The 26867-nt window shown below is 51.2% G+C and overlaps 9 protein-coding genes across 9 annotated transcripts; 3 read left to right on the top strand and 6 right to left on the bottom strand.

Moving 5' to 3' along the window:
* Nucleotides 1-1397: 1397 nt before the first annotated feature.
* Nucleotides 1398-5231, bottom strand: LDX57_012220 (uncharacterized protein; the record flags this gene model as incomplete). Its single annotated transcript, XM_046093956.1, has 5 exons — nt 1398-2336; nt 2403-3239; nt 3301-3968; nt 4174-4912; nt 5004-5231. 5 exons carry the CDS (start codon nt 5229-5231, stop codon nt 1398-1400), a joined length of 3411 nt encoding a protein of 1136 aa, XP_045949935.1.
* A 738-nt stretch (nt 5232-5969) lies between these two features.
* FMO1 (putative flavin dependent monooxygenase) lies at nt 5970-7127 on the bottom strand (the record flags this gene model as incomplete). The annotated part of the gene is made up of 1 exon (XM_046093957.1): nt 5970-7127. One exon carries the CDS (start codon nt 7125-7127, stop codon nt 5970-5972), a length of 1158 nt encoding a protein of 385 aa, XP_045949936.1.
* Nucleotides 7128-7891: 764 nt separating this feature from the next.
* On the top strand, nt 7892-13722 carry LDX57_012222 (uncharacterized protein). Its single transcript, XM_046093958.1, has 2 exons — nt 7892-8500; nt 8564-13722. Exons 1-2 carry the CDS (start codon nt 8120-8122, stop codon nt 12452-12454), a joined length of 4272 nt encoding a protein of 1423 aa, XP_045949937.1. The 5' UTR covers nt 7892-8119; the 3' UTR covers nt 12455-13722.
* Nucleotides 12571-14088, bottom strand: LDX57_012223 (1-aminocyclopropane-1-carboxylate deaminase/D-cysteine desulfhydrase; the record flags this gene model as incomplete). The annotated part of the gene is made up of 1 exon (XM_046093959.1): nt 12571-14088. The coding sequence occupies exon 1, from the start codon at nt 13789-13791 to the stop codon at nt 12571-12573; it is 1221 nt and encodes a 406-aa protein (XP_045949938.1). The 5' UTR covers nt 13792-14088.
* A 196-nt stretch (nt 14089-14284) lies between these two features.
* On the top strand, nt 14285-15601 carry NPY1 (NAD(+) diphosphatase; the record flags this gene model as incomplete). Its single annotated transcript, XM_046093960.1, has 3 exons — nt 14285-14330; nt 14382-14828; nt 14898-15601. 3 exons carry the CDS (start codon nt 14285-14287, stop codon nt 15599-15601), a joined length of 1197 nt encoding a protein of 398 aa, XP_045949939.1.
* Nucleotides 15602-15938: 337 nt separating this feature from the next.
* Nucleotides 15939-16784, bottom strand: LDX57_012225 (uncharacterized protein; the record flags this gene model as incomplete). Its single annotated transcript, XM_046093961.1, has 1 exon — nt 15939-16784. The coding sequence occupies one exon, from the start codon at nt 16782-16784 to the stop codon at nt 15939-15941; it is 846 nt and encodes a 281-aa protein (XP_045949940.1).
* Nucleotides 16785-17481: 697 nt separating this feature from the next.
* LDX57_012226 (uncharacterized protein) lies at nt 17482-19467 on the top strand (the record flags this gene model as incomplete). Its single annotated transcript, XM_046093962.1, has 7 exons — nt 17482-17492; nt 17559-17807; nt 17880-17945; nt 17994-18260; nt 18330-18967; nt 19041-19143; nt 19230-19467. The coding sequence occupies 7 exons, from the start codon at nt 17482-17484 to the stop codon at nt 19465-19467; spliced, it is 1572 nt and encodes a 523-aa protein (XP_045949941.1).
* A 5220-nt stretch (nt 19468-24687) lies between these two features.
* On the bottom strand, nt 24688-25660 carry LDX57_012227 (ankyrin repeat domain-containing protein; the record flags this gene model as incomplete). Its single annotated transcript, XM_046093963.1, has 2 exons — nt 24688-25479; nt 25535-25660. The coding sequence occupies 2 exons, from the start codon at nt 25658-25660 to the stop codon at nt 24688-24690; spliced, it is 918 nt and encodes a 305-aa protein (XP_045949942.1).
* Nucleotides 25661-25687: 27 nt separating this feature from the next.
* On the bottom strand, nt 25688-26766 carry LDX57_012228 (serine/threonine-protein kinase; the record flags this gene model as incomplete). The annotated part of the gene is made up of 3 exons (XM_046093964.1): nt 25688-26137; nt 26210-26419; nt 26503-26766. 3 exons carry the CDS (start codon nt 26764-26766, stop codon nt 25688-25690), a joined length of 924 nt encoding a protein of 307 aa, XP_045949943.1.
* Between the last annotated feature and the right edge of the window lie 101 nt (nt 26767-26867).

The raw sequence follows: 26867 nt of genomic DNA on the forward strand, positions 1-26867 counted from the left end.
ATTTTACATATCCCCGATTGTAATACAGTGCAGACGCAGATAACTGAGTAGTAATGGCTAAGCTACAGGTGCCAACACTCAACAGTCTCTTTCAGGAAGCATGCAACCACACAGTCCCCCTTGTGTCCTCCCTTGGACCAAATTGAGTTTGGTCATTGCGTAGGAAATCTGCACAATTTGGTTTCCGCCGAAAGTCTATGCCTCGCGTAGTGCAGTTTACCATAGCAACATTCCGATCCCTTGCTTCAACGACTCTATGAGCTGACGCCACCTGAATGCCATTCGTCTGCTCTATTTATACGATTTAGAAGCAGGGATATCCCCGAGGACCATCAAGCAAGGATCGACAGTGGACGAGTTCTCAACCGATCGTATTCTTGCCTATCAATCAAGCCTGGGAACGCGTTGAACACGTTGTCATGTGACTTTGTATAACAAAGACCAGAACATGCGTCCCTTGCTTGCCTATCGATAGCCAAATTCGTGGTATATTTGGCTATATTCACATGGACAGTACTCCCCTGGAGGCGAGTGACGACCGAGCTTTCGATAGAAGTGTTCGCTGCCTCTTCTTCCAGAGATGCATTCTTCTGTCGCCTAACACGTCGAAACCATGTTGATCGCGACTCTGCAAATTATGGCAACTCCTATTGGACACTCAGGACACGTCCGTGTAGATTCTAAACGGGTCACGAGCAAGAGCAAAAACCGGAATGCCCATCCTTGCTATAGTACGGAGTATGCAGACCAGGGATATGCTAAGTGGGGCGACGATCAGGCGATGTCGGTGCCTTACAAGGCTTTTCAAACTAACTACGGAGTACTACGGAGTAGTAACTATTACTACTGAGTGCCTAGTGCCCAGTGATCTGTGAAACACGTCGTATGATGACTCTACGGTGGGTCTGCAGAACAGTAAACGTAGATATATGGCTCGATCATGAATCGTACATAATCAAAAGGGCTACATGCGTACAGTCCTAAAAACGAGGCCACTCTACGTACCACAGGATCCCGATCTCAGCGTGCCAGAGACGCTAACTTGATAATCCCAGACCCTGCAATCAACGAACAACCCGAACGAAAATCACGATCAGTAGCCATAACAGACCCCTGGGAGAATCGAGGTAGTATTGCATGTATAGACAACTCAAGACGCCCGAATTCATAATAATAACTAAACATGTTTGGATTCTACATGACCATCTCGGCATGAGGAAGGCGATCCAAAAAAAAAGGAAAGAAAGACAGAAAGAAACGGAAACGGGAATGAAAACGCCCTGATAATGCAAGCAACGCATATCGCCTGGGTAGAATTGAACAAAACAAAAGATAAAGGTAGAAATTGACAGAAACACAAAAAGCCCGAGATAACAATGCTCGCTGCATTGAAGTGCTCAGACAGGCCTTTCAGAGCTGAACCGCAAATTACTGGCCCGTGAAAAAGTCGAGTAATTGTTGTTGATTCCTGGGCTTGTAGGGCGGCTATTACCGGCAGTCAACTTCGGGCTTCGGGGCTGCGTGCTGGTAGATCGAGTAGAAGGCCGGTTTTTGCGGATTTCTCGCAGTTCTTCTTCCTTCCGACGTAGCAAGTCGTCGCGATTGGACAAGGTAGCCTCCAGCTCAGCGATGCGAGATAGATGCCGCTCTGCGTCACTCTTCTGGTTGAGCTCTTTGAGTCGAGTGACGTCGCCAGCCACCTTTCGTTTCAACGCCTCATTCTCCTCCCGGAGTTGGCGACTCTCGTTTCCGGCTTGGGCTGCCACGCTGGATGCATTTTGATACTGTTCGCGCGTGTACTCCGTTTGCTTGCTTTCGTATTCGGCCTTCCGCTGCAAGGCAGCGTTTTCCTTGGTCAGACGACGGATTTCTTCCCGTGCGGACTCCAACTCTGCTAGATTACCGCCGCCAGTCTTTAACTCTTCTCGAGCCTTTTCCAGATCGTGTCGTAACTGAGTGCGCTCATCTTTTAGTTTTCCAAGCTCTTCTTTCTGCTTTTCGACTCTTTGCTCAGCAGCAAGTTTGGTTTCGGACAGTTGATCGCGCTCCTTTCGGGTCTTGCGAGAATCCCGGGTTAGGCTTTCATAACGGTGCTGGAGCTTTCCATGAGCTTGCTCTTCCGCCTGGAGACGAGAAATTATCGCATCCAACGAAGCCTGCAGGGTTTGACGCTCAGCTGCATTCGAAGTTCTCATTTGCAAAAGGTTCTTCTCCAATGCTTGAATGTCACGATCCAACGTCTGACTGGGGAATTTTGAAAACTCAGTAAACTGAGTTGCGTCTTGTGATATATCTGCCCTAAGTCTTTTGGAGGCTTGCTCCTCATCCTCTTCCACCTGTTCACCAGGTTAGCATTGTGATCAACAGAATGACCAGAATAAAACAGAGTCAATATGACTTACGAATGCACGTTTCTGACTCGCAGCAGGCGTGATTGACGCGCTCGCAGCATCCGTTTTACCGTGGCTACCTACTGGAAGAGATACCAGTTGCTCCGGGCTCACGATGTGTAGGGGTTCAACCTGGGGCAGTGACCAATGGGAGTGGAAGTTGTCTGACAGGAGACAAGTAATAATCTCTTCCACATCCTCGCGCACACCGAGGGCATCGTCCTGGAGGTCGCCCACCAAATCACGAAGATGCACGGTATACTGGATGACCAAACGTAGCTGCTGAATTTGATCAGGGTTGGGGAAGCACAGCTCAACATGCTCACTGGAATTTGCAACAATGAGCCGGATCACGGGAAGCAGCTGTCCGTTCCGCGCGAATGTGGTGCGCATATGCTCTACCGACGGGCTTTTTGCGTTGAAAGAGGAGTCTAGCGAGATGATTGCAGAGGGTCTTCTGTAGGTTTCCATGATCCCATCACTGCTAAGCGACTGAATCCCGAAGCTCAAGGAGTCTTTGACCATAGAGACCTCGAGGTTGGTCCCAGCCCCCATATCTTCGCGCGGTCGCGTGTAGGTAAGGCCTTTTCCTATTAGATAGCGCTCGATAACCTTTTGGGTCTTCTCGCTATGCACGAAGATCACCAAGTGGATGTCACGGCTACTCGCAAGCTGTACAAAGTAGCCCAAGAGGAGGAATTTGGCGCTGGAGTATTCAGCCCAAGCGGCTTCCTTCGTCATATCTGACCCTGCTTCCTTGATGTGGCCACTGATGTTCAAATCAGGATGCGTTGCAACATTGCTCAAATGTTTAAGTACATCGTGTACCTTTAGTTTAAGGCGTTCCACCTGGGCAAATTTTAGAGTACTGGCGTAAAAGGATTAATTCATCAATCCATGTTTATCTTACCTCGTGCTCGGCACCATCCTGAGAGCTCGAAATCTTGAGGAACTCGCTAATGTTTTGCGCATCACTAGCTAAGACTTGCTCATAGTCATCCTTGACTCGGGAGTCCATCGGGAGTGTTACTGCAAATTCTGATGGCCCAAGGTGAACCGACCCCGGGAGTATCTCTTCAGTGTGATTGACTGTAAGTGCGCTTGGCTGAATGGTTTGCACATCCTGTTGCGGGGGAGCTTCTAGTACAGTCTCTTCCACGGACGGCGCCGGGAGAGCCGAGGCGGCTTCTGTTTGTGTGTGGCCATCATGCTCTTTATCAACCCTGACACTAAGAGGCGCAGCCGTTTCCGGCACAGGAGCAGCAGCTGAAGCTTCAATATCCCCTGCAGAGGACGGTGTGGCGCTCGCATCGTTACCTTGGAAGACCGGGGTGCTGAGCCTGGCGGTGAGCTGAGCATAAGCATTTTTCATCTTTTCTCTTGGAGTAGAGCCCTCGAATTGGCTAAATTTATCCATGGTGTCGGTTAACTGGACGCCTTTGTCGTCATCCATGACTTCAGCAGCGGATTCAGTTGTCGTAATAATTTGCGATATGTGTATAGACTCTTGGCTTAGTATTCTGTTGTCGGGATTTGAGTCTGGTATTGACTTCGAAAAATGGAATTTGGCCCTACCGCCTGCGGAGAAGGTTAGTGAGAGAATGGCTGATAGCAGTGTAGATTGAGCAACCTGTTGAAGACAAATCCCCGGAATGGTGAACTTGTGAGACTACAGTGCTGATGACGGGCCGGTAGCTTAATGTCCTAATGGAGCACTGTGAGCAAGAGTTTCTTGATTCGACGGGGATTTGCGACCACTGGCTCTCAGGAATGGTTGACGGACCAGAAGGAGTCTCGGCTATTTCATGCAATTCCTGAGTCTGGTTGGCGGGAGACGTAGCAGGCTCGGGCTTTCCGGAATCCCTGGTCAGCTCGGAAGCTAGTACACTACTCGAATTCGGTACTTGAAGGCCAGTAACGAGTGAAGCCTCTCTGGGGCCTTTTGCGGTGTTCGCGGTAGTGCAGGTATTCGGGATTTCGTCAGGAAGTTGATACTCTGCAGGGATGGCAAACTTAGGTGTGTACACAAAAACGTCAGGAAGTGAAGATTCTTGAGGACCAGTAACAAGCGAGGCCTCTCCGGGACTTTTTGCGGTGTTCGCGGTAGTGCAAGTCTCTGGAATTTCTTCAGGAAGTCGAAATTCTGCAGGAATGGCAAACTTGGACGTGTACCCAAAAACGTCCGATGGCGGTGGAGATGGCGAGGGAAAGTCAAAGTAAGCTGCGGAGTCAATGCTTCCAGATTTAGCTGGCTCTGGCTCTGGCGATTCCTCTATGACCGATCTTTCTGGGATCTGGCTGACCACCTCAAATTGCGGTGTTTCAAATACGGTGTCAACTGGAATAAATAATGGAGAGTCCTCGTGTGTTGGAACTTGCCCTTCCCGGTCACAACTTTGGAGTCGTGAGAAGGAAGATTCAATCAGTTCTACTTCAATAGAGCGACTTTGCTTGAGGGAGACTTGTCTCTTTTTGTCTTCCCAAGTCTGAACAGCAAGATCGTTGGCGTGCTCTTTGGGTTCCTATTTAAGGGGTCCCCCATTAGTTGCGGTCCAAGTCGAAAAGGCTTACCCAAGATCAATGCACGGCAAGCGAGCAGAGTACAGGACTCACCCAAGTCGGCGAATAATCCCCTTCCCAGTCAATCAGATACTGTGACTCTGTCTCGTCAAGAATACAATTAATGTACCATTCGTCGTCGTCTAAACCAGAACTTGAATGGTTGTCGTCGTCTTCGTCCCCACTAGAGATGACGATAATATCCTGCTCCGGCTCTGGTCTTCGAGGTCGATCGGTAGAGTTTATAATTACAGGAGAAGGAGACTTGCGCTTGCGCCACATTATGCGCGAGCAGAGGGCATCGGCGAAGTAGAGTCCATGGCGAAAGTTCAAAATAACAGAGATACAGTAATTGGTAAGAGTGAGAGTGTAGTGAAAGAGGGGCTTATGTGTGTCGTCCGCAAAGTATATGCCGCGGAGAGCTGTGGAGGAATGATGTGGAGGAAGAGACAATAAGAGGAAAGTATGAGGGTAAGTGGAATGAATGGAATGGAATGAATAATGAACTCGGGCGACGGGGAGCACCGCGGATGATCGCCGGCACGTGACGCCTTATCGCCCAATTCCGCTTATCAATGACGGCCACTCCTTTTCTCTGCAACGGTGCCTGAATAGCTTCACTCGTCTACCGCTGGATTATTTTCCATATCATGGACCAGTGTATTAGGACGAGAGTTCAAGGGTACTGATATGATATGAGCTGCGGATCCAGCAGATCCCACTATAAAACTTCGACGACAGCTGATTCCCCATTATTGAGGACTTGAGCGTTGGCATGGCGACCTGGGCTTTCGCGCGGCAGAGGACGGCGCAAAGGTCAAAGATTGGAAAGGACTGACTGTGTTTTGCAATCGATGATTATACTTTCCTTCCGGACAAGGGTAACTGCGGCTATATAAAAATGACATTGAAATATATTCTCTAGGTTCTATTCTCACCCGATCATCCATATATGCTCAATCAATCATGCCTTTCGAAGAGGAAGAGCATCATAGTCATCAAATATATCTAGCGTCTAGTTCATAACTTCGTAGAGGATCGCTCCTGGTTCTGCTTCCATTGTTCAAAATCGTAGCCAAGCTTCTCAAGGCTTGTGATGTGTTTTCGTGCCTCACCCTTTGCAATGAACTCTCTTCGGATCTCGGGGAACAACTCCCGCAGCCATTTCTCTTTCTCTCCCCAGTAGTTGCCTACTTTCCCATTGCCACCATTTGGAAGACCAGGGCGAGGTAGTGCCTGGGCCGCCCACTCATAGAGGAAGTTCATATAGTCTGCGTCGAGTGGGAAGTGCAGGAGATGAAACGAAGTCCCATTACCCTTCTGTGCCGCGGTGGACTCCTCCCAATCCTTCATCTCGGTAAGAGATGGAAGTGACAGTCGACCAGACCAGACTCGTGCGTAAACAGCAGCTTGGTTCTCGGATAACGGGAAAGGTATAACCCTCTGCGGCAGCGCCGGCAGAACTAGAGTGGGATCGTATGCGTAAAATAAATGCTGGTAGGTATTCAACGTTCTGCGACCATCCGTAATAAGCGGAGGGTCAAGGGATGATAGGAACGGGAACGAGTAGAGGTAGCCAGTGCAGAAGACGATCGCATCGATTTCCGACTCGACCCGACCATCTGCGAAGCGGACTGCCCTGGTAAATTTGGTTGCCGGCAGAAACTCCACTATCTCGGGGAAATACTCCTTGTCTGGGGAGTTGGAGGGCCCAAGAAACGACTCCGATCTTTGCGAAACCAGGGGTTTACCTTTGCTCACTGCACTGATCTGGCTAGCGATATCGGTTCCTGATGCGGAACCCCCTACAACAATGACTTTCTTGTCTCGGAAGCCATCCGGCGAGTCGAAGAACTTGGAGTGAGAGATAACGCCTGGATATATCTCGTTCCACTCCTTGATGCCGGCGATATCGGGCGTGTAAGGGACGTCGTAATGTCCGCTGGCGACGACGACGGCATCATAATCGAGCGTCTTGCTGACTCCCGTCCGCAGGTCCTTGGTGGAGAGAGTCCAGGCGTTCGCTGCTGAGCCATTCCGCCTCACATCTTCCACCTGGGTTTCGAACCGGATGAAGTCTCGCACCTCCTCTGCATACTCATCCAAGTATTTCTTCACCGTAGTATGCGGAGGTAGCAATTGGCTGTCTGCCGGGAACGGCTTGTCCCCGAAAGCCATTAGTTCCTTAGGGATGTTGGTTTGCAGAGTACTATAGATAGGCGATACAAAGACAGGCTCCGATTTCCCTTTCGGCCATATCGGTTTCTCCAAAGGTTCGTTCGGATCAAGCTGGGGTACAGGCGTCGACAGGCCTTGTTTCAAGGCGCCGGGGCAATAGTTCCAGACCCCCGCGGCCGCGCTCCGTTTCTCAAATACATCGATCGTGTCGAAGAATTTCTCGGCCAAAAGGTATCTGGGGTCCTGTCAGCCAAATGAATGGTAAAGGCTTCCTGGAAGAGAACGTTGGATTCATACTTGACGGCTGCCAGACCCGACGGGCCAGCTCCGATGACCGCAATTCGGCGGATTTGTTTTGAAACTGTCATGGCTTGTTCAAAGGTATATACACGGAGGAGTCAACTGAGAGTAAAGGCCCCTCCAATTGATCCAAAGGGAATGAATAGCAAGGAGGAAAGGGGAGAAAAATCGGGCGCCGAACATGGCGGCGGTGGTTTGACTTTAACGGTGTTGTCACCCCGCAATCATATGCCGTGCTTTGGTACTTGCGACAATCTATCAATGTAAACCCTAGGAATCCTCTGGTCTGCCTACCGGAAACTGTAAATGAAGTCTATCACAGCTAAGGTTCCTAGATAGGCATCAATACGTCGCAGACTCCCAAGATTACCAAGATTACCAAGTTTACCACTTGAATGCGGGGAGAACCGCGGCAGATGGAAGTCCCGTACGATACCAACAGTACGAATACCGGCCCCGTGACGCAAGCCCAAGCTTCCCTTCTTTCTTTTCTCTCGCACCTTGAGAAATCCAAGTCAGCCCTGCCATCTAACTAGGCGGTGTGCCTCTTTTCGACTTCTCCCCATCGATTGACTTCCTGACTTAATCGCAAGCTGCGGCCAGGTGGTGCAAGGGGGACATGCAACGCGCCTGATCGATTCCTAATCGAGGAAATGTGGAAATCTTCTTGCAATTAATCAACGGCCGCCGCGATGGACGAGCAGCTTCCGACCTCAGCGCCCTTACGTTCGCCTCGCATCCCGATCGCGCAGCTTTCCCTGACAGCCGATAATCTGCAGGGGAGTGCCATCCATGCCGTCGTCACTCTCCTATGGCCGTATTCGTCTTCCACCAAGTCCCTCAGCCTTCTGTTAGCTGAACCCGATTTCCGTCTGCGTCGCTCGAATGGTCAGGTGAAGGTGATCTTTCACGGGCCTGTCGCTGAAGATGTCGCCAAGTCTAAACTCGGCATTGGGGATGATGTATATCTAGATTTGGCCGGATCGAGGCTCGTGAGTAACGAGGCCGCGGTCCAGACGCCTGGCAAATGCGTGGCATGGGATGTGCATTTCGACGATCGCGTATATTTGGAGGTGATTCCCCAGCACCACATCGGACCTTATGATTGACTCAGCTACTAACTGGCTGGCGTTTAGGTCTCGCGATCCGCCGCCCCTCTATCAACTATCAAGGTTGAGCCTTCGTCGTCCCAAACAAATGGCCTCGACCCTGCGACCATAGCCCCGACCACTCCTCCTAGGAACAACCTCAACAAGCGTGGGATAACTGACGATATGGGGGACTCAGGGTCATGGCAAACTCCAGTTTTCACGGGGAAGTCGCGCGCATCCTTCGGTGGTCTACTCGATTCCGCATACGATCCCTTTACCGAAGAAGATGGGTATGTGCCTGGAAAAGGCAGAAAAAGGCCGAGGTACAGTATGCAGCATAGCGACTGGCGCTTGATCGATGAACCAGAGAGCCCGGGCGACAAGGACTTCCCGGTTGATTGGACGCACATATTTGATGAGGATTGGGGTGAGGGGTCGGAGCCGGATGGAGACAAAGAAACTTCACCGGAGAAGCTTCCTGAGGCATCAGGCGACGGCGCCGACCAGAAAAGACCTTCCGGTGTTGCTCAAACAGCTGAGGGGAATAAACCGACCCCGGAGGTCCCTACGGAGCCGATCAAAGGCCCAAAGCCGGCCGAAACTAATAATCTGTTTGTTCACCCTGGTTCAATTCAAAAACCAGCATTCCCTCGTCAGGCCTTCGGGCAGGGCCTTCTCGATTTTTCTTCTCATCTTCCAACCGACACACCTCGTCTTCACCCTATCCCATCTCCTGGACTACCCATTCCGTCTCCACTCGTAACGGCCTCATCTAGTCAACAAAGCTACTTCATGCCTATTACAGACATGGCGCAACCTCACACCACGACCGCTGGTACATCGTTATCTCGGGAAATCAAAAGCCCCGAAGAGGAGACAAGCGAACATGCGGACACGGTGGTGGAGACGGAAACCCGAGCGACGTCATTTGTCGAAGCAGAACTAGGACCGCAAACCACGGGCCAAGACAACGCAGCCTTGAGCTCCTCCACAGCCGCCACAGCTGTCGATGTTGAAATCGCCGAAATTGCAAGCACCGCAATTGATCATGTCTCGCAAAATGGCATGCCTCCTGCCATTCCTACCGTGTCTACAGCGGAAACAGCAGTAGACATCAGCGAAGCTGGTCATCCGGAGGAAGTCGAGGCGGACAAGGTCGAAGAGCACGATCACGATCTCAGCTACGATGAGGATCGAGCTAGAGAGAATAGTGAGCTCCAGGAAACGCCAGGGTATCATGAGACCGAAGGTCTTGAGGCTAACACAGCGGAAGAGGGCTATCCTGAAGATAAACACTCGGAAGAAAATAATATAACTGAGGCCGATGTGATGGAGCAAATGGATGGGGATTATCCCGAAGATAGTATGGAGGATTATGATTCAGAGGAAGACGAAATGGTGGAAGAGAATGGATTTGAACAACCTATTGAACAGGAGTCCGTTGCTGAGGAACCTCGCGTGGGTCGCAAATCTGGGACACCCGAATACGCTCTGAACCAGCATTCAGAAAGCCCCACGAATAAAACCTTGGGCGATGAGAAACGAGTGTACGACTACGAAATTGAAGATGAAGAGGGTGAGGAAGATGAAGTTGGTGAAGTAGATGACTGGGATGAAGACGAGGAAGACGAAGACGAAGAGGAAGAAGGGCTGTATGGCCGCTATCAAGAGGACGACGAATCGGGATCGGAACCGGACATGGTAGATGACGACTCGCCTACTCAGCATCAACCTGCACCGAAAAACTCGCAGCCTGAAGTCATCGTGCTCGACAGCGATAGCGAAGATGAAGCCCCTCCTAATCCTCGCACAGATGATGCACCACGAACAAGAGAGACGACTGGTGAACAGGAACCGGCGTCGTCACCATCACTGGGAAGCGAGCGTTCGTCCAGGGAGGATTCTGAAGATTCAGAGAATGAAGATTGGCCCGAAGATGAAGACCATATGGAAACCGAGAACGTGGACGAAGATCGACTCAGGCAAGAGAAATCGAAAACCCAGCCGCCAGAACGAGTTTCAGAAGAACTCTTGGAAAATGAATCCTTGGGAGCTCAGCCCTTGGAAGAAGACTACCCGGAAGAAGAGATGTCAGAAGACGAGGAACAGCCTGATGACGCTGCAGACTTGAAAGCAGAAACTCGTGGTAGTCAAGATGGCGAACAACTCGAAAGCGAATGGGTGGAGGACGGTGTGGAAGATGAAGAAATGAAGGACATAGAAGAACTGGACCAACAATCAAATGAACCGGAGTCTGAATCCTCTGAAGAAGACGAGGTGGTCCTCCTCGACCAGACAGATTATGGAAGACGCAACGGACAAAGGGTGGAGAATCAACATCTGGACAATGAGTCGACTGAACCCGAACAAACACCTGTGGAGCAAGCGCTAGAGCAAATGGAAAATACAGAGCGGACAACCCTGTCTACAGGTGCCGATTACACGGAATACTCGGATGATGGCGACGCGACTTATCACGAGAGTTACGAACAGCACGATGTGATAGCATCACCACTTCCAGGACAAGATTCCCTGCATCATGATTTTCATACCGCGCAAACAATTGAAACGCATACTGGTGCCGAGTTCCGTTTGCATGCTCAGGGGCTGGTCATTGATCCTGAACTGTATAATTCCGGCCCTGGCCGGGAAGAAGCAGTAGGTGACGGTTTTCAGAGTGGCAAGTTAGGCGAGCGAATTTCTGAAACTCCAGTTCCAGAGCCCAAGTCAGAGATCGATTATCGCTTGATGCTCGACGGTGCTACATCTCCGCGCATTCCTGCCAGCATCGTCTCAAAGAGGCAGGGTTCTGCTTCACAATCCCAGCGAATGGAAACTCCAGGTTTTACTCCGGCGGTTGAAGTCTACCGGCAGTCCCTTCCGGTTCCAGCGGCAGCTGAATCGTTACCGACTCCTGAACCGACTCAAGAGAGAAGCTCGCAGAAGAATGGGAAGCTCCCGTCAACACATGCCGAGCTTCCTACCTCCCAGGCGCTGGATGAGGATATCGTGGAAAACGATTCCGACATCGAGGCTAGCTCCGTGGCAGAATCACGAGAAGGATCACATGACATTGAGGAACCCTTGATGCATCGTGAGAGCCTTACTCCTGACGAGGTCCAATCTCAACAGGCAGATTTTGCCTTTGACCATGATGCCAGAAACGCCTTGGATGAAATCAGCTTCACCAGCGTCGACCGTCACTACCCGGGCTTGCGCAGCAGCCTCTCTTATTTTGCGCCCCTTGCGACACTCGTTGATCATTACAATGCCCTGGTAGATACCATTTCTGCCGTTACGGAAGTACGCGATGTCATTCGAGCATCTTCAGGCAAGAAGGACTACATCTTAACCCTTCAGCTGACGGATCCATCTATGGCGGGCACGACTCATTTTGCCCAGATCTTTCGACCCTTCAAGGCAGCTCTTCCCTCCGTATCGGAAGGGGACGCCATCCTTCTGCGCAACTTCAAGGTTAAAAGTTTCAACCACTCCATGATGCTCGTGAGTACGAGCACTAGCGCCTGGGTTGTTTTCCACAGCCAGAACCAGACACAGGTCGAAGGCCCGCCAGTCGAATACGGAAAAGAAGAGCAGACCTACGCGACGGACATGCGGCAATGGTACCAAGAAGATGGCATGGCTATGGTGGCGGACGCCCAGCTCCAGGCGTCAATCGAGAGGGCCGGTCGAGAGGGAACACCGGCCAGCAGCGTGGCACTTAGCGACTCGGGCAGTATTGACTCGACACAACGTGTTGGTGAACGTGGCGAATCGTCTGTATCGAACCTCAGCTCACGGCGGAATAGGAAATCTCATCGCAGAATCACGATTCATGAGTTAAGGGACGGAAGGCGATATACCGAGGTTGGTTCGCCGTCTGGCAAGGAGAGTATCCACGAGCTTCGGGATGGAACTGTGTATGCAAATCTTTGAGCGTTTATGCATCTATTGAAGTTCTTCAAATATACCCCTAATTCGACTCGGCTTTGTTCGTTCATTGTACAGGTATACAGGTGTTCATGCTTCTTCGTTTCCGTCACCATCACAGTTCATTCAATGTCAGCGTAAGCCCCCAGGGCCGACTGGCCACCCGTATGAATGAAAAGGGCCCTGATCTGAGGGTGATCCCCAGGATGACTCGCCCAGTCCTTGACCAAGTCTCCCTGTTGTACCCAATGTGCCATGCCCGTTGCCACCTTGGCTGTATAGACAGGGTCAAGGAGCAAGCCCTCGCGCTGTGCCATCCACGCCAACGTCTCCTTACTCTTAGGATCTAACACGCCATACCCCGTGCCAGTAAACCGATCATCTAACCGGACATCGTCCGCGTTGATATCCGTCTCATCCAACCCAATCTGGACCGCCGCACGCCGCGCAAACCGCAACACCCTCTCCTCATGGTACTCGCGCGGTTTCGTCGGCGAATTCAAAATCCCAATGACCTTCCTCTTCCTCCCTCCGGGAACCGATCCATCCGTGCGCCGTGCCTCCTCCTCCTCCAGCTTCTCCACCAACTTAAACCCAGCAACCAACCCAGCCACCGTACTCCCACTTCCACACGCCACGAAAACATAATCAAACCGCTCCCCAGTCCCAAGGTGCTCCTTCTCCTGCGCCGCAATCTCAAACGCACACCTCGCATATCCCAACCCACCAAGCGGATGCAAACTCGCCCCGGAAGGAATCCAATACGGCACTTTCCCTTGCGCCCACAGCTCCTTCATAATAGGCGCGATCGGATCCGACCTGTCATCCGCAACATTATCCGACCCGAGCAACCGCACCTCCGCGCCTAGCAGCCGATCAATCTGCACGTTCCCCGTCCGCAAGTACGCAACGGGGTCCGTCGTCGCAGATAGCCCGCCGCCTGTATTCTTATGCAGGATCACCACAGCGTCCAGACCAAGGTGGTTCGCTAGCGTGGCGACTTGCACGGTATGGTTACTTTGGACGGCGCCTTCGGTGACGAGCGTGGTGGGTTTCTTATGAGAGGGGAGGGGGAGGTCGGTGCCGTCGGGCTGGTGGATGTGTTGTCGGATGTGAGGCACCAGGTATTCGAGTTTGCGGTATTTGTTGCCGGAGCTGGCCAGTGGGGAGCTTTGGTCTTCGCGTTTGGCGTACAGGGAGATTCGCGGGCTCGGAGGTTGGTGTTGGCGGGTGCGGGTGAGGAGCGTGGTTAGCGTTGGGAGGGGGTGGATTGGAGAGGGGTGGGAGTAGAGGAGGGGATGGCGGGGGATCTTGGCGAAGGGTTCGGGGAGAGTGAAGGTCATTGTGAGGGTGTAGTTGGCAGGTTCTTGGGCTAAGACACAAGGGCTGTTCGTGCTCAAACCCGTAGACGATGACGCAAAGGCGGTGAAAGGGCGGGGAATCTGCCCGACAATCGACCACGCTAGACTGACCGCCAACCCCGGACCGGCGACTGCCCCGCGGCCGTCACGAAATTACCGACTTTCCCGGTAAATACGAGCAATACCAATAGCCGTCGGCGTTTGTCCGGTCACGGGATTACGCGACCTCGGCCAGAAAGACGGCTGATTAATGCATTCTTATCGGAGGCGAACAGAAGCCCGAGGGGACTTTCTTGCGTGCTCCATCTCCGCTCGTTACTTTCTTTGCAGGTTTGGAATTGCAGTGTCTTTGGTATAGAATTCTCCTTTAGACGGTTTTGACTACCTCGAATCTCCCCTCTCTTCTACTTGATTTAATTACATGATGAGCAATCATCCTCAACTTCCCACGCCTGCGCATACGCAAGCCGAATCGATGCTATCTCGTCAATTTGGAAAGGAGACGGTCAATTACTTCTCCAGTATGTCCCCTACCTGGTGGACACTGTATCCTACACTTCTAACATTGATAGGCTCGCCTTTGAACCGGCTGTCATTTTTGCGCGGAGACCACCCCTTCCTATCCGCAGCCCTGAAGCACCCCTCCACGCGCTTCGTTATCCTAAAGGAACTTGCGCCTCTCACAAAGTCCCCAGCGGAACTATACCACGCCAAGTACGAGGAAGTACAGAAGCTCGTACCGGCGAACATCTACGATAAATTCGAGGAGGACGTCATCAAGGAACATGACTCGCGGAAAACCAGTCCGCATCTGATATTCCTCGGACTAGACGAGAGTCGGAAGCAGGGCGGTTTTTCGTGGAAGATATACACCGGAACGCCCTACTTTGCGCTGGATGCAACACCTAGAGGTAGTGAGGAGCAGCAGTCCAACGCCAAAGAGATCCTTGGCGCGTTGGAGGCGAAGGGACTTAGTTTCCTTCAGGCGCGGGTGGCAATGTCGTTTTCGGCTGATGAGGGTGCGTTTCCCTCGAACTATCCCCTCTTGTTATCAAACGAGAATATCTCTCGCTAACACCATTGTAAAGCCGCCATCTACGCCCAGGCTCGCGCCTTGACGGATTGGAACACCCGGAACACCTTCTGCGGTACCTGCGGCAACCGCACGATCTCCGTGAACTCGGGCACCAAGCGCGCCTGTCCCCCGACAGATCTTGCGCGCGTGGCCGAAGGAAAGCCTGCCGAGAAACCTGCATGCAACACGCGCACCACCATCTCCAACTTGTCGTTCCCCCGGACCGACCCGACCATCATCGTCGCTGTGGTGTCGACCGATGGCAAGCGCATTCTACTGGGTCGGTCCAAGCGCTTCCCGCCGAACTGGTACTCCACGCTGGCCGGGTTCATCGAACCCGCCGAGTCGGTCGAGGATGCTGTTCGTCGCGAAGTTTGGGAAGAGGCGGGCGTGACGCTCTCGCGGGTCGTGATCCATTCGTCCCAGCCGTGGCCGTACCCCGCGAACCTGATGATCGGAGCCATTGCGCAGGTCAGCGATCCTGCGCACGAGACGATCAACCTGGAACATGATCCCGAGCTGGAGGATGCGAAGTGGTTTGAGGTCTCAGAGGTCGAGGAGGCGTTGAGGGTCGGAACTAGTCCTTTGGGGGAGAACGCGGGTCCGGAATATAAAGAGGGAGGGTTGAGGTTGCCGCCGCCTACTGCCATTGCTAATCAGTTGATTAGAGCGGCTATCAATATAGATTTGCTTGGGGATAAGAATTCGAAGATGTAAATAGAGGGAGGGATATATAGGCAGTGCATACATCCATGCATATATACTTGATTTTCTAGCTAGACTGATAGCTTTTCCTTTTCTCTTTTAGCACTCATCCCTTGCCACTTTTTACTCACTGAAAAGACCTGAGCACGCCATAAGCGGCCTATCAAATTCACATCTGCAGTGTAAACACTGCTTACCAATGCAACGGACTAACAGGGGCCATAAGACAAGCCCCTCCCCTTCCTCAAGACTCTAGCCACCCGCTTCAAACACCTCCTTACACTAACCCTACACCTCGAGCTCAGTCTACACGACCACTCTCATACCCCCAGCCCCAGAAGAAGACCCTCTACTTGATCTCATAAAACCCCCTCAACCCATCAAACAACTTCCCAAACACACCTCCATGCCACCCCCTCACCTGTTCCCACTCCTCCGGCGGCGCACAAACACTAAACATCCTCAACCAACCCCCGACAATGAAATCCGCATAGCAGGGTTTCTCCCCCCGAATAAACGGCCCTGACTGATCACGCACAAACAACCTCGCCAGATCCCCCAGCGTCTTCTCAAACGAGGCCAGAATCGCCTGTCTCGCCTCCCCCGTGACATGGAACGCCTCGAACGAGGGCATCCCCGCGCGCCGACAGAACTCCGCCTTTGACGCCTCCGCAGACGCCGGGTGGAACGGCAACCCCATGACGTTGAGGATCGTGTGCGCCGTAAACGCAGCATCAACGTGCGTGTTGAACTCCGCATAGCGGACATACTCCTCCCGTCGCGCCACCTCACTCAGCTCCGAAAGCGGAACGAGCATGGTCGTATCGCTCGTCCGGAAATCCAGCTCCACGTCCTGCGGAAACAAGTCCCCGCCCGCCCTGGGATACGTCTCGTGCATGTAGACCGCGATATCAAACGAGTCGCCGACTTTGGCGTTAGTGGCGCCATCCACCAGGACGGGGAGGGTGTAGAAATCGCTCCCGTCGGCGAACTTGCGGCCGGCGGGGACGCCCAGCGATTGTCGGGTTTTGGCGATGTCAGGCATGTCGACCCAGGTTGTTTGGTAGGGGATGGCCTTGAAGTTTAGCGTTTGGCGGGTTTTGGTGGGGTTGGGCGAGCAGGCGTTCTCCTGTACGGGCTCGCGCATCAGGATGTCGTAGACGGTCAGTGTGGGGGTGGGGGTGGAAGTGGACATTGTGGTTCAGGCGGCTGGCGATTATCAGAAGATACAAAGATGTTGTAATCTCTGCCAATCTGTAGATGAAGACGTCAAGTGCCAGATTTTTATGAGATGTTGACAGAAGGCAGAGGGGCTTTTTGCGGGTCAGCCCTTATCGGTTTTCCGGGGTAGCCATCACCTGATTTTGAAGGCGGTCTATAGAAATCTGGTGATTTCATATAGTACCGATTCTAAATTATCTAGGATTCTCTAATTTCAAGTTAGTCTATTCAAGTCTATTAGAAACTACTTATAGTTATTTGAAATAAAAAATTCTGAGAATACGATATACAGGCTTCAAATTATAGAGTAGAAACTTCCTCTTCACATCAGAATCTAGTTGCCTGCTCTTCCTACTTGAAAGCTACACAGGCGTTTCATTCAGTCACAATGACAAGAAAGGCATGCGTCGAACCCTTTTCCAGGGAGCGATTCCGTACAAAAGTGAATAATGACCTCAATTATGCACGCTGGGAATGCAGGGCCAAGGGAGGTCACGTGGGGGGCTGAGCGTTTGCTGCGGCGCAGCGTCAGCCTTGATTCCAGCTTCTACTGTCGCAGCTTCTGATCTCCTGGACTGAACAACTCGTTTATCCGAGGTATCTCCATCATGACGAGCTCAAGGGAAACCGGCGGGAGGGATCAGACTGTACGGGGAGGTCCCCAAGAGCTCATGCAATACCAGTAAGCCAGTTCACGGCAGATGCCGTCTTAGAAGTTGATGTCTGGGCCTCACTAAATCCGACATAGGAGGTATAGAGACTGGACTGAGCACCAGGTGCTACTCGATGCCGATGAATTCATTACCAAATATGAGCTCCACGACCTTCGTGATATTCTGAGGAAGGGCGCTCTTCTTGCTCACGACCCAACCAATGCGTCCTACGCTGAGGGACTGACGAGAGAGCCGCCCATTCTCGCTAACACCATTGCTGCTCGGCCGTCCTCGATTCAACGCGTGCTACAGTGTGTGCTCTTTGTGGTGGCGGCTGGGGCTTGGTACGCCTGAATATATACCCCAACCCTAATGACAATTGAATCAACCGCTGACGGTCCATCCGGGACATACAGTGGAATGATGGCACCAGGATATCTTATTGATGAATACGACCCTGACTCCATACAATGGATCTACGTGTAAGTGTTCCATGTGCAGAGGCCGAATCTATCATAACAACCGAATAGGATGCCATATCTGGCCGGCTGTATATTTACCGCCCTGCTAAGCCGATTTTTGACCTCGCACAAAATCATGCTCGCTTTTGGGGTTATCGGCCTCATCCGGCCCCTAGTTGAAGCCCTCTGTCTTGGATATTATAGTAGAATGCAGGTATTTGTCTATAAATCATCGTTTATTGGTTTAGGGGCAGTCCAGACGTGTACAGCACCTATCTATTTGGCCGAGATAAGCGAACCCTGGCTACGAAATTATCTGATATCGGCGTGGATTGCGTAAGTCCTTCCACGAGAAGCATCCCAGATCTAGCTTCAAAGCAACATGATCCCTAACGAAACCATCAGAATTGTATCAATGATCAGCACCCTGGGAAGCCGCCTGGAAAGCACGACTCCTTTGACCTTAGTATCACCTCTTCTATTTCTGGCCACAATGATGACGTCTTGGGAGTCGCCGTACCCGCTCATCTCCAGAGGCCAAATGCGTCATGCATACAGATCGCTACGCTCACTTCGACCCAGTGACCTTGCTGCTGCTCGGGATCTGTTCCGGATTCATCATCACCTCGAGATAAACGGCCAGGGTGTGCGCCAAAGAATCTCGTCTTGGAGGCCCTTATGCAGCATCCAGACATGCCGAGCGCTATTACGCCTCTTTGTGTTTTTGCTGGCGTTTGTCTTGATGCGATTCCAATACGACTCTCAGGTCGGGATGTTGGTCCAAATGACTCTAGATCAGAGACTGTTCTCCTTCCCCTTCGCTCTAATCTTCATCTTCTTCGTCATGCGTGCAATGAAGAAATTCGGCCTCCGAAGCGTCTTCGTTGGGACCATCCTGCTAGATCTGGTCACGATATGGGTGCTGAACCTGCGGAACATGTGGGATGTATTAGGCTCTGAACCTGCCGGTCTTGTTCCGCAGGTCATGTGGAAGACAGCGCTGGTTACTATGTCGGTGGGAAGCTTCTCCCCTGAACATCGCGGTAAGTGGCTACACGAGCAAGACCCGATTGATCAAAAGTTGATCGTTTGCCCCTGACTGACATGGCCTCCTAGAGTTCGGAGTCTCGGTGATGTCGTTATTCTTCTACGGCAGTATCCTGCTCGTAGAATTGCTTGCTAAAGCACATGTCTACTCTATTTCCAATCGCCTATTCGGGTATGTAAATGTTGGGCGTTGTTCCCTATTCCACTTGATCCCCGTTTTACAGATAGGGCTGACAATCCGTTCCTTTTACTCGCAAGTGTTCTGGACGTGGCTGCTTTGATCCTCGTCACTATGTTCACAATCGATATATCGGCATTCAGCCTGGAAGAGATCCAAACCAAGGTCGCGATGCCTTTGGACAAGGTTGCTTCTTATCGCGTCCGTGTCGAGCTTCCTTATCTATTTAATCGCTACTGCTTGCGAAGGGACGTGGAGCTTGTCCCGCTCGACGAGTATCATCCTTGTTTCGACGAGATAGCTCTGGGTGAGGCTTGAGACGGCGATGAACATCAGATCTATAGAGATTTACTGCGGTTAGAATGATAGATGAATGTTTACTTTATTTTATATGTCACTATACGTACCTGTTTTTCTACATTATAGTAAATTTCCTGTTATAGACATCGCCGCTTTACTAAGGGCGCTCAGAGGCTTTATCAACGAAATAATTGCATTTCTATATAAAAGTTAATTAGAAACATGATTAGAATATTATAATTATTTATATTCTAGATCATAATAATCACTATAGCGTGGGAGTGCTCGTCTATGTGGTCTAACTATAGATATTAGTCCTACCCCACAGGTGCCAAATTTTTCTCACTCAGTTGCTCGTATGTATATTTTTGCCTTCCGTCGCTACTGTTGAAGGCTTTTATCGCCACGCTCAACTTTTTGGCTTCGGCGGAGAGTGTTGGGCACGTTGGACGTGAGACCTAAATTTGACCAAGTAACTAGTTATCTATTACCGTCTCAGTTCTGCCACACGTCCTAGTGAGCCCTGTCGGAAGCCAAAAAAGCGAAGACTTTCTAGCGCCAAAACAAAAGGGAAAGTGTCAGACTGTTGCCAAATGAAAGGCTCCAAACATGTACAAAACGGATGGTAGGTACTCGGATTTTGTCCACAGGTGGCGCTCTTAAACATGAAGTGCTTTGGAACTCTCCCTTACCCTCTATGTACCATTAGGGGTAGCTAAATCTTTGACCCACTTTGACGCGCCTTTTCTTCAACTATCCCAGTACAGGTGTGAATGAAATCCAAGATCCTGCTACTCTGTGACATGTCTTCGGTGCCGATTGAGAGAATGTTACTGAAGATATTAGCACGAAAAAACTGGTCCGGGAGGAAAAGAATATGTCACAAACCTGATGTGATTATGTCTGTCCAGAACGCTGAACAACGGTAGTGTGTTCTTCGGCTTGCTCTTCTCGCGGTAGGCGTTGATAAAAGCGATTGCCGCATCGGCAGTTTCTTTCCTTTGCGTTGTTAGAAGAGTCATATAATAGTGCAGCTTTTTGTTAATACATATCCCACTTTACTACCCCGACATAAACAGGTAAGTATCTTGGGTCGCTGCATTTAGCAGCAATTAGCCAAGAAGGCCTATGAGAGGATATCACGGGCCTTACAACAGGGGGGAATTCTCAGGGAGTCGGCGGAAAAGCCCCAGAGGGCTACGAGGCTTCTCACGGTTAGATCAAGCATATGAGCCGTAGACTTAGTGGTGTGCTTACCTCCCATACTTCCTCCACATCAGACCCAAAGTAATTCTGGAGAGTTTTCCGTCTGGTTGGCTTTGTGCGGTCGAAATGAAAGGGCACGCTTAAATACATTACTCCAGCAACGGGTGGGAAGAGGCTGAAGCTCGACCGTCTGGAAGGATCACCTAGGAATAGCAAGCAGTTACTGAGCATATATAGATGTTTTCGCCGGCAGCAACACGTCGTGAGACTTACCTGCTGCATAGATATCCATCGCAATATGCGCACCACCAGAAGAATGTCCCACAAGTACTACCTTATCTGGACTTCCATGACCATACCTTTCAAGTCCTATATTGCCATATGTCCACTCCCGAACTAGATGGACGTCGTCTGCCCCGCCTGGATACTGAACATGTGGTACGAGACGATGGTTTGCCACCACGGTGATGATACCATGGCTACTAAAGAAAAACCCGATATTGGAATAGAACTACAGGGTTAGTATCCCGTCTCTATCACAGAAACATGCGCATAGGAATGAACATATGCTTAACACCTTCTCGCTCCACGACTTATCACCCGCTATGAAAGCCCCTCCATGAAAAAAGATGAGGACCGGTTTTCCCCGGCGTGCTATTCCAGGGACATAGATGTCCATCTTATGTCTTTCGTCAGGGCCGTAACTTTCGTCTCGGAGTACTTCAACGCCTGCTGGTGGTGGTTCAACGAATGGCTCGTACAGCTTTCGCCATATCTAGTCGTGCACGTTAGGACGGATCTGATAAGAAATAAGAAATCTTGAGACGCAAATAAACAACAAACCTCTTGATCACCCCGATTAAACTTGCAGCCCACGGCTTCTATCTCTGAATACAGAGAGTCCATTCTTGATCCGGATAGACGTTATCCCCTTCGGAACCCACCTTTGATAGAAAGCAAGTCACCATGCTGGGCTTCCTTTAAACTCCTTGTCTAAGGTCATGTGAAGTAATTTTGCGGAAATTTAGGGCACCAACCCGGACCAATTAAGCCACACGCAATATCCCCCTAACGCCCATCTCCTAGGAGGAGCCAAGATAATATGATACCCCTTCACTCCCTCACTTCACACTGACCGCTTATGGTCTTGGTTGGATCATCGAAGAGGGTGGTGGTACAACATGAAACCATACACTGCCTCTCAAACATAACAAATTGCCGGATGCAAATATTGATGTGATATCGGGGGTCCACCCGACCTTCCTTAGGCATTGCCCCGCCAGGGCCCTTGTTTCTTCTCTTTCTCAATAAACTATCCATAGTTAGCCCTTCAGGGACCGTATCCCAGTTCTAAGGGTCGCCAATTTGACATGGACGACGTAACGAACACATTCCTTAATTGCGAGTAACTGTGGTACATGTCAGATCTGCTCTGAAAGCTCTGGCAAATACATTTGGACAGATAATATATGCAAGGGGTCGCTAAAAGGGTACGTACACTCCTCGTCTTGCATGCATTGGCTTCAACTCTATCGGTAACCCTGAGCACCCCAAGCTAGGAAGCCAAGACTAACAACAACGTGTCTCTCAGTCACAACGATCCTGGGACCCTTTGGGCTACACCTTCGTTTGCCGATGCAAGGGGTGTTTGAGGACCGTTGGACAGTAACAGCCATGGACCAAGCATGAGCCACTTGCAACTGGTCGGGAATGTAGAAATGGCGGAAAGCGGGACCCCTTGACGCGCAAGAAAAGAAAAAAATTCTTATATAGCAGAGTGTCAATGCTAATTTATATGCGACTTCATCACGGAGCGGCTACATTTGTGACATGGAACCTTGCCTGACTAGTCATGAGACAGTTGCTCGCCAAACAAGCTCACCCAGGCCTGTCATGAGCGTGCAGCCTTCCACAAAAATCGACCCAAGTACGCTGGCAGCCCCGTTCGATCCTGCTTTTCGCGTCGATTTCGATTCGGGTGACAGGGAGGACCCAAGGAATTTTCCTACCTGGTACAAGATATGCATAACGGTGCAACTGAGTGCACTTACTTTTGCTGGTGCGCTGGGATCCTCGATCATGGTCCCAGGCCAGGCGCAAATGGCGAAAGAAATGCATACGAGCGCTGAGGTTGCTGTTCTGGCGACGTCGATGTATATCTTTGGTTCGTTCAGCGCACATTTATGACGCGTACTCCGTACACACGGTAGTTATTGTTTACCAATGACTAATTTTCATAGGCTGGGTCGTTGGCCCGACGTTATGGGGACCTATAAGTGAGGTATATGGTCGAAAATGGGGCATGCTGCCTGCTGTATTGTTTCTGGGTGTCTTTAGTATAGGAAGCGCCACAAGCAAGAACTTAACCAGCTTTTTCATCACCAGATTTATAGGAGGCGTCTTTGGTTCAGCCCCAGTCAGCAATGCTAGCGCTGCGCTCAACGATTTGTACTCAGTGAAGGCTCGAGGCGCCGCTGTCAATTGCGTGGCAGTGGTCATCTCAGGTGGATCAACACTAGGACCGCTGATTGGGTCAGCACTAGTCAATAATCCAAACCTTGGCTGGCGTTGTAGGTTTTCTCGGCATTTGAAGTGCGAAAGCTAACGTGCCTTAGGGACTCTGTATGTGGAAGCAATATGTGCGTTTGTTGTCTTTGCCTGCGCTATCTTAACGTTACCAGAGACGTACCCACCGGTTGTATTAAGAAAAAAGGCCCAAAGGATGCGGAAGTTGAGTGGTGATCAGAGATTTTGGCATCCGCAAGAGAGAGAATGCACGATGAAAATCGTCACTCAAAAATATTTGATACGACCGCTGCGGTATGTAACTCATGATTTCATCTTGCACCTCAATGCTAATACCTTGGTGGGAAGTCTGCTCGTCCAGGATCCAATCCTGGGTTGCATCGCACTATACGCATCCTTTACGTATAGTTTGATCTACCTAGGTCTGCAGGTTTACCCGATTGTCTTCAAGGAACAGCGCAGATACACTCCAATTATCTCTTGTTTACCGCTTCTTGGAGTTTTAGTGGGCGTCATTCTTGCCATGGCTATCAACTTGATATCTTTGGCTTCAGTCACCACCATGAATAGCAGTGACCTTCCAGGTTCACGACTTCCCCCAATGCTGATTGGCGCTGCCCTGCTGCCGGTTGGCCTGTTCTGGTTTGCATGGACTGCTGATCCGGCCTATTCATGGGTCCTGCCTACAATAGCTGGAAGTACAAATTCCCTAAGATCCGGACAACCAAAAAATAAACTATTGGCTAAAATCAACTTGTGCAGGTTTCGTCGGAATGGGTTTCAACATGATTTTTCAACAGTGTGTCAACCTCCTTATTGATCTATACGGTCCCTTTGCGGCTAGCGCATTGTCAGCAAATACGATCCTGAGATCTTTGATGGCTGCAGCCCTTCCATTAGCCGCACGGCCGATGATTCACACCCTGGGGGTTGGCCCGGCGATGAGTCTGCTTGGAGGGATCGCCTGCCTTGCCTTGCCAATACCGCTTATTCTCATGAAATATGGATCTACGCTTTACGAGAGACCACCGCACCTGCTTCGTCACTATGAGGTTTCCGATACCTCGTAGGTTCATTTCGTTTCACTAGGTTGCTCGCGGCTGTTACGGGCACCCTCAGTTGAGGGAGGCCACACCAGGCAGAACCATCGGGCAACAACGATGCCTGCGACTTGCCCGCTGCTCACCTCCGCTCTATGGGTGAGCATCCTAGTCGACTGTCGATTGGTGCTACTCATCGAGATAATAATGCTGATTCTTTGACAGTGGATAGTAACTGTAACCAAATCGAGACGACTCTGAATAGCAGAAAAACGCATTCAGGACGCAGGGATATCGTCATCTGTCAGAAAGACTTTCGACAACCTTGTTCGGTACATCAAGGCGATGGATTCCCCATAGGAGTGGAATAACGGGCAAGAAAGAGACTGCTAGTTAAGATATAATTTACTAAGATTACTTACTCAGAGTACTTAGTCTTCCGTTTATCCTATACTTAATAATTATCTTAGGCTATGTTCCCAAGCGGCCACGGTAGTTTCTCAGATATACCTCCCCAAAACAACGCCCGCTGAAGACGTCTTTCGAAGCTGGGATCACCCAACTTTGTATCCGCGCCAGCATCCACCAGCGCACGAATGACATCTCCCTTTCCTGTCTTGACTGCCTCATGCAGTGGTGTTTTCAGATTATTGTCCACCTGGTTCACATCCGCGCCGCCCTTTATCAGGTCGCGGATGAACCCACAGCTGAATCTATCCGAAGCAGCAGTATAGTGAAGAGCAGCCCGCCCTTGACTATCCGCAATATTCGGATCAGCGCCGGCCTCGAGCAACACCTCGGCCACGCGTTGCTGGCACAAATACAGAGCGTAGACAAGCGGCGTGCGGCCCAACCGACCGCGAATATTTGCCGATGCACGATGACCAAGGAGGCTCTTTAGGGCCTCTAGCGAATGGCCCCTCGTGATGACCAGATGTAATGCGGTATCGCCGCCGGCGTTTTGGGCGTTGATGTCCGTAGTCGAGGTAAGTAGTTTCATCTTGTCGAGATCGAAGCTGAACGTTGCGAGGTGTAGCGCCGTCTCTCCGTGGGGTTGGGTGCGGACTGACCCCTGTGCGCCGTACTCAAGTAGGACTTGCATTCTGGAGATAGAGCCGGAAGTTGTGGCGAGGTGTAGGGCCGTGTACCCCTTGTGGAGTTTATTGGGATTCGCGCCTTGTTCGAGAAGGGGGCGGATTCGCTCGGGGCCGTGACCGGTGTCTTGGAGGATGTGCCACAGTTCGGAGGTGTGGTAGTCCTGGTTTGGGGTTAGCGTAGGCTCTAATAGGTGTGGGGTGTATGGCCATTGATACCATTACGTCGTCTTCGGGGTTTATATTGGCGGTAATAGGTTCGTCTGTTGAAGGTTCATTGCCAGAGAAGAGAGTGTGCGCGGCAGCGACGTCGTTTGACCAGCCATCCGTTGATATTCCACCCATGTCTTCAACGCTGCGGACGGATTCTGCTCAGTCCAAGTCTAGTCTATGCGCCGTCTCAGTGACAGTCCACTTAGACATCAGGTCGACAGATGCCGCAGGTCGGTCCGTAGGCTCGAGGACCAGGAGCTTCTTGATGAACAGCCGGCCCGAGAGGCTGATGCCCCTTCGTGTCAGCGCAGCCTCTGGGTAGGGCACCAAATCCCTACAGTGATCGGCGAGTGTTTGGTATTTCGGGAAGGGTGACTCCTTCGTTAGTGCATAGTGGAGCAGACATCCGAGAGACCATATATCTACCGCACTGGTATACTTGGACTCCTTCCTCGCATTGCTGGTGAGCCCTAGGATCTCAGGGGCCATGAAGCCTTCGGTCCCTGCGCGAGGAGTACGGAGATCTGTCTCGCCATCCAGTGCCTGCTTGCTGATCCCGAAATCCGCGATCTTGACCCAAAGAGGGTCTTTCGTGACTACTAGGATGTTCTGTGGAACGCCGTGTTGGTACAGCGCATGTCGAATGACCCAGGATCAATGGACGGCTATTCCCGGACATACCTGCGGCTTTATATCTCTGTGGGTAATGGCCATTTCATGCAATCTTGCGAGGCCTTGAAGTAGCTGGCTGCACATTCCCCACGTCACCACCTCGGACAAGGGCTCGCTGAAACAAGCGGCGAGATCCCCGAGGGGGCAATATTCCATGGCGATGCACACGAAGTCTCCGGACCAGAACCAGCCGTATAGCTGGATAAATAGCGAAGTCTCCTGGTGGAAGTGAGTAATAGAGAAAGCACCAGAGGAGAAGGAATCATGCGAATCGAATGCATACTACCGGAACTGTTACTTACATCAGATACCCTCCCCATGAGCTGAATCTCAGGTCGCCAGTCTTTCACTTGCGGGCTATGAGGCTTGACCTTCTTGATCACTCTGACCAGTCCGGTAAGAGTCTCTTCGACATGGACAGGCACCGCGAGGGACCGTTTCTTCGTCCACATAGTCACATTTCGCTTTCGATTGTCGTTGCCACTGCCAGACGTGTAGGTGACCTCTCGACTAACATCCCCCAACACCGTCACGTCCAGCTGAGAGTGGGTGGGATCTTCATCCATATCGACCTGAACTTTTTCCTCTCTCAGCTGCAAGGAACTTAATCTGCAGCTTTGGGTACCACGTTACACGTCTGCTCACTGCTCAGCCTGGTCGGTCGGAT

The sequence above is a fragment of the Aspergillus melleus genome (assembly GCF_016097325.1).
Source record: "Aspergillus melleus strain CBS 546.65 chromosome Unknown contig8, whole genome shotgun sequence".
Taxonomy (NCBI): domain Eukaryota; kingdom Fungi; phylum Ascomycota; class Eurotiomycetes; order Eurotiales; family Aspergillaceae; genus Aspergillus; species Aspergillus melleus.

What these genes read in the sequence shown, in the direction of transcription:
- LDX57_012222 (XM_046093958.1), top strand. Translation starts at nt 8,120, where the DNA reads ATGGACGAGCAGCTTCCGACCTCAGCGCCCTTACGTTCGCCTCGCATC. An exon ending in ACGATCGCGTATATTTGGAG is followed by an intron (nt 8,501 to 8,563) that starts GTGATTCCCCAG and finishes GCTGGCGTTTAG; the next exon opens with GTCTCGCGATCCGCCGCCCC.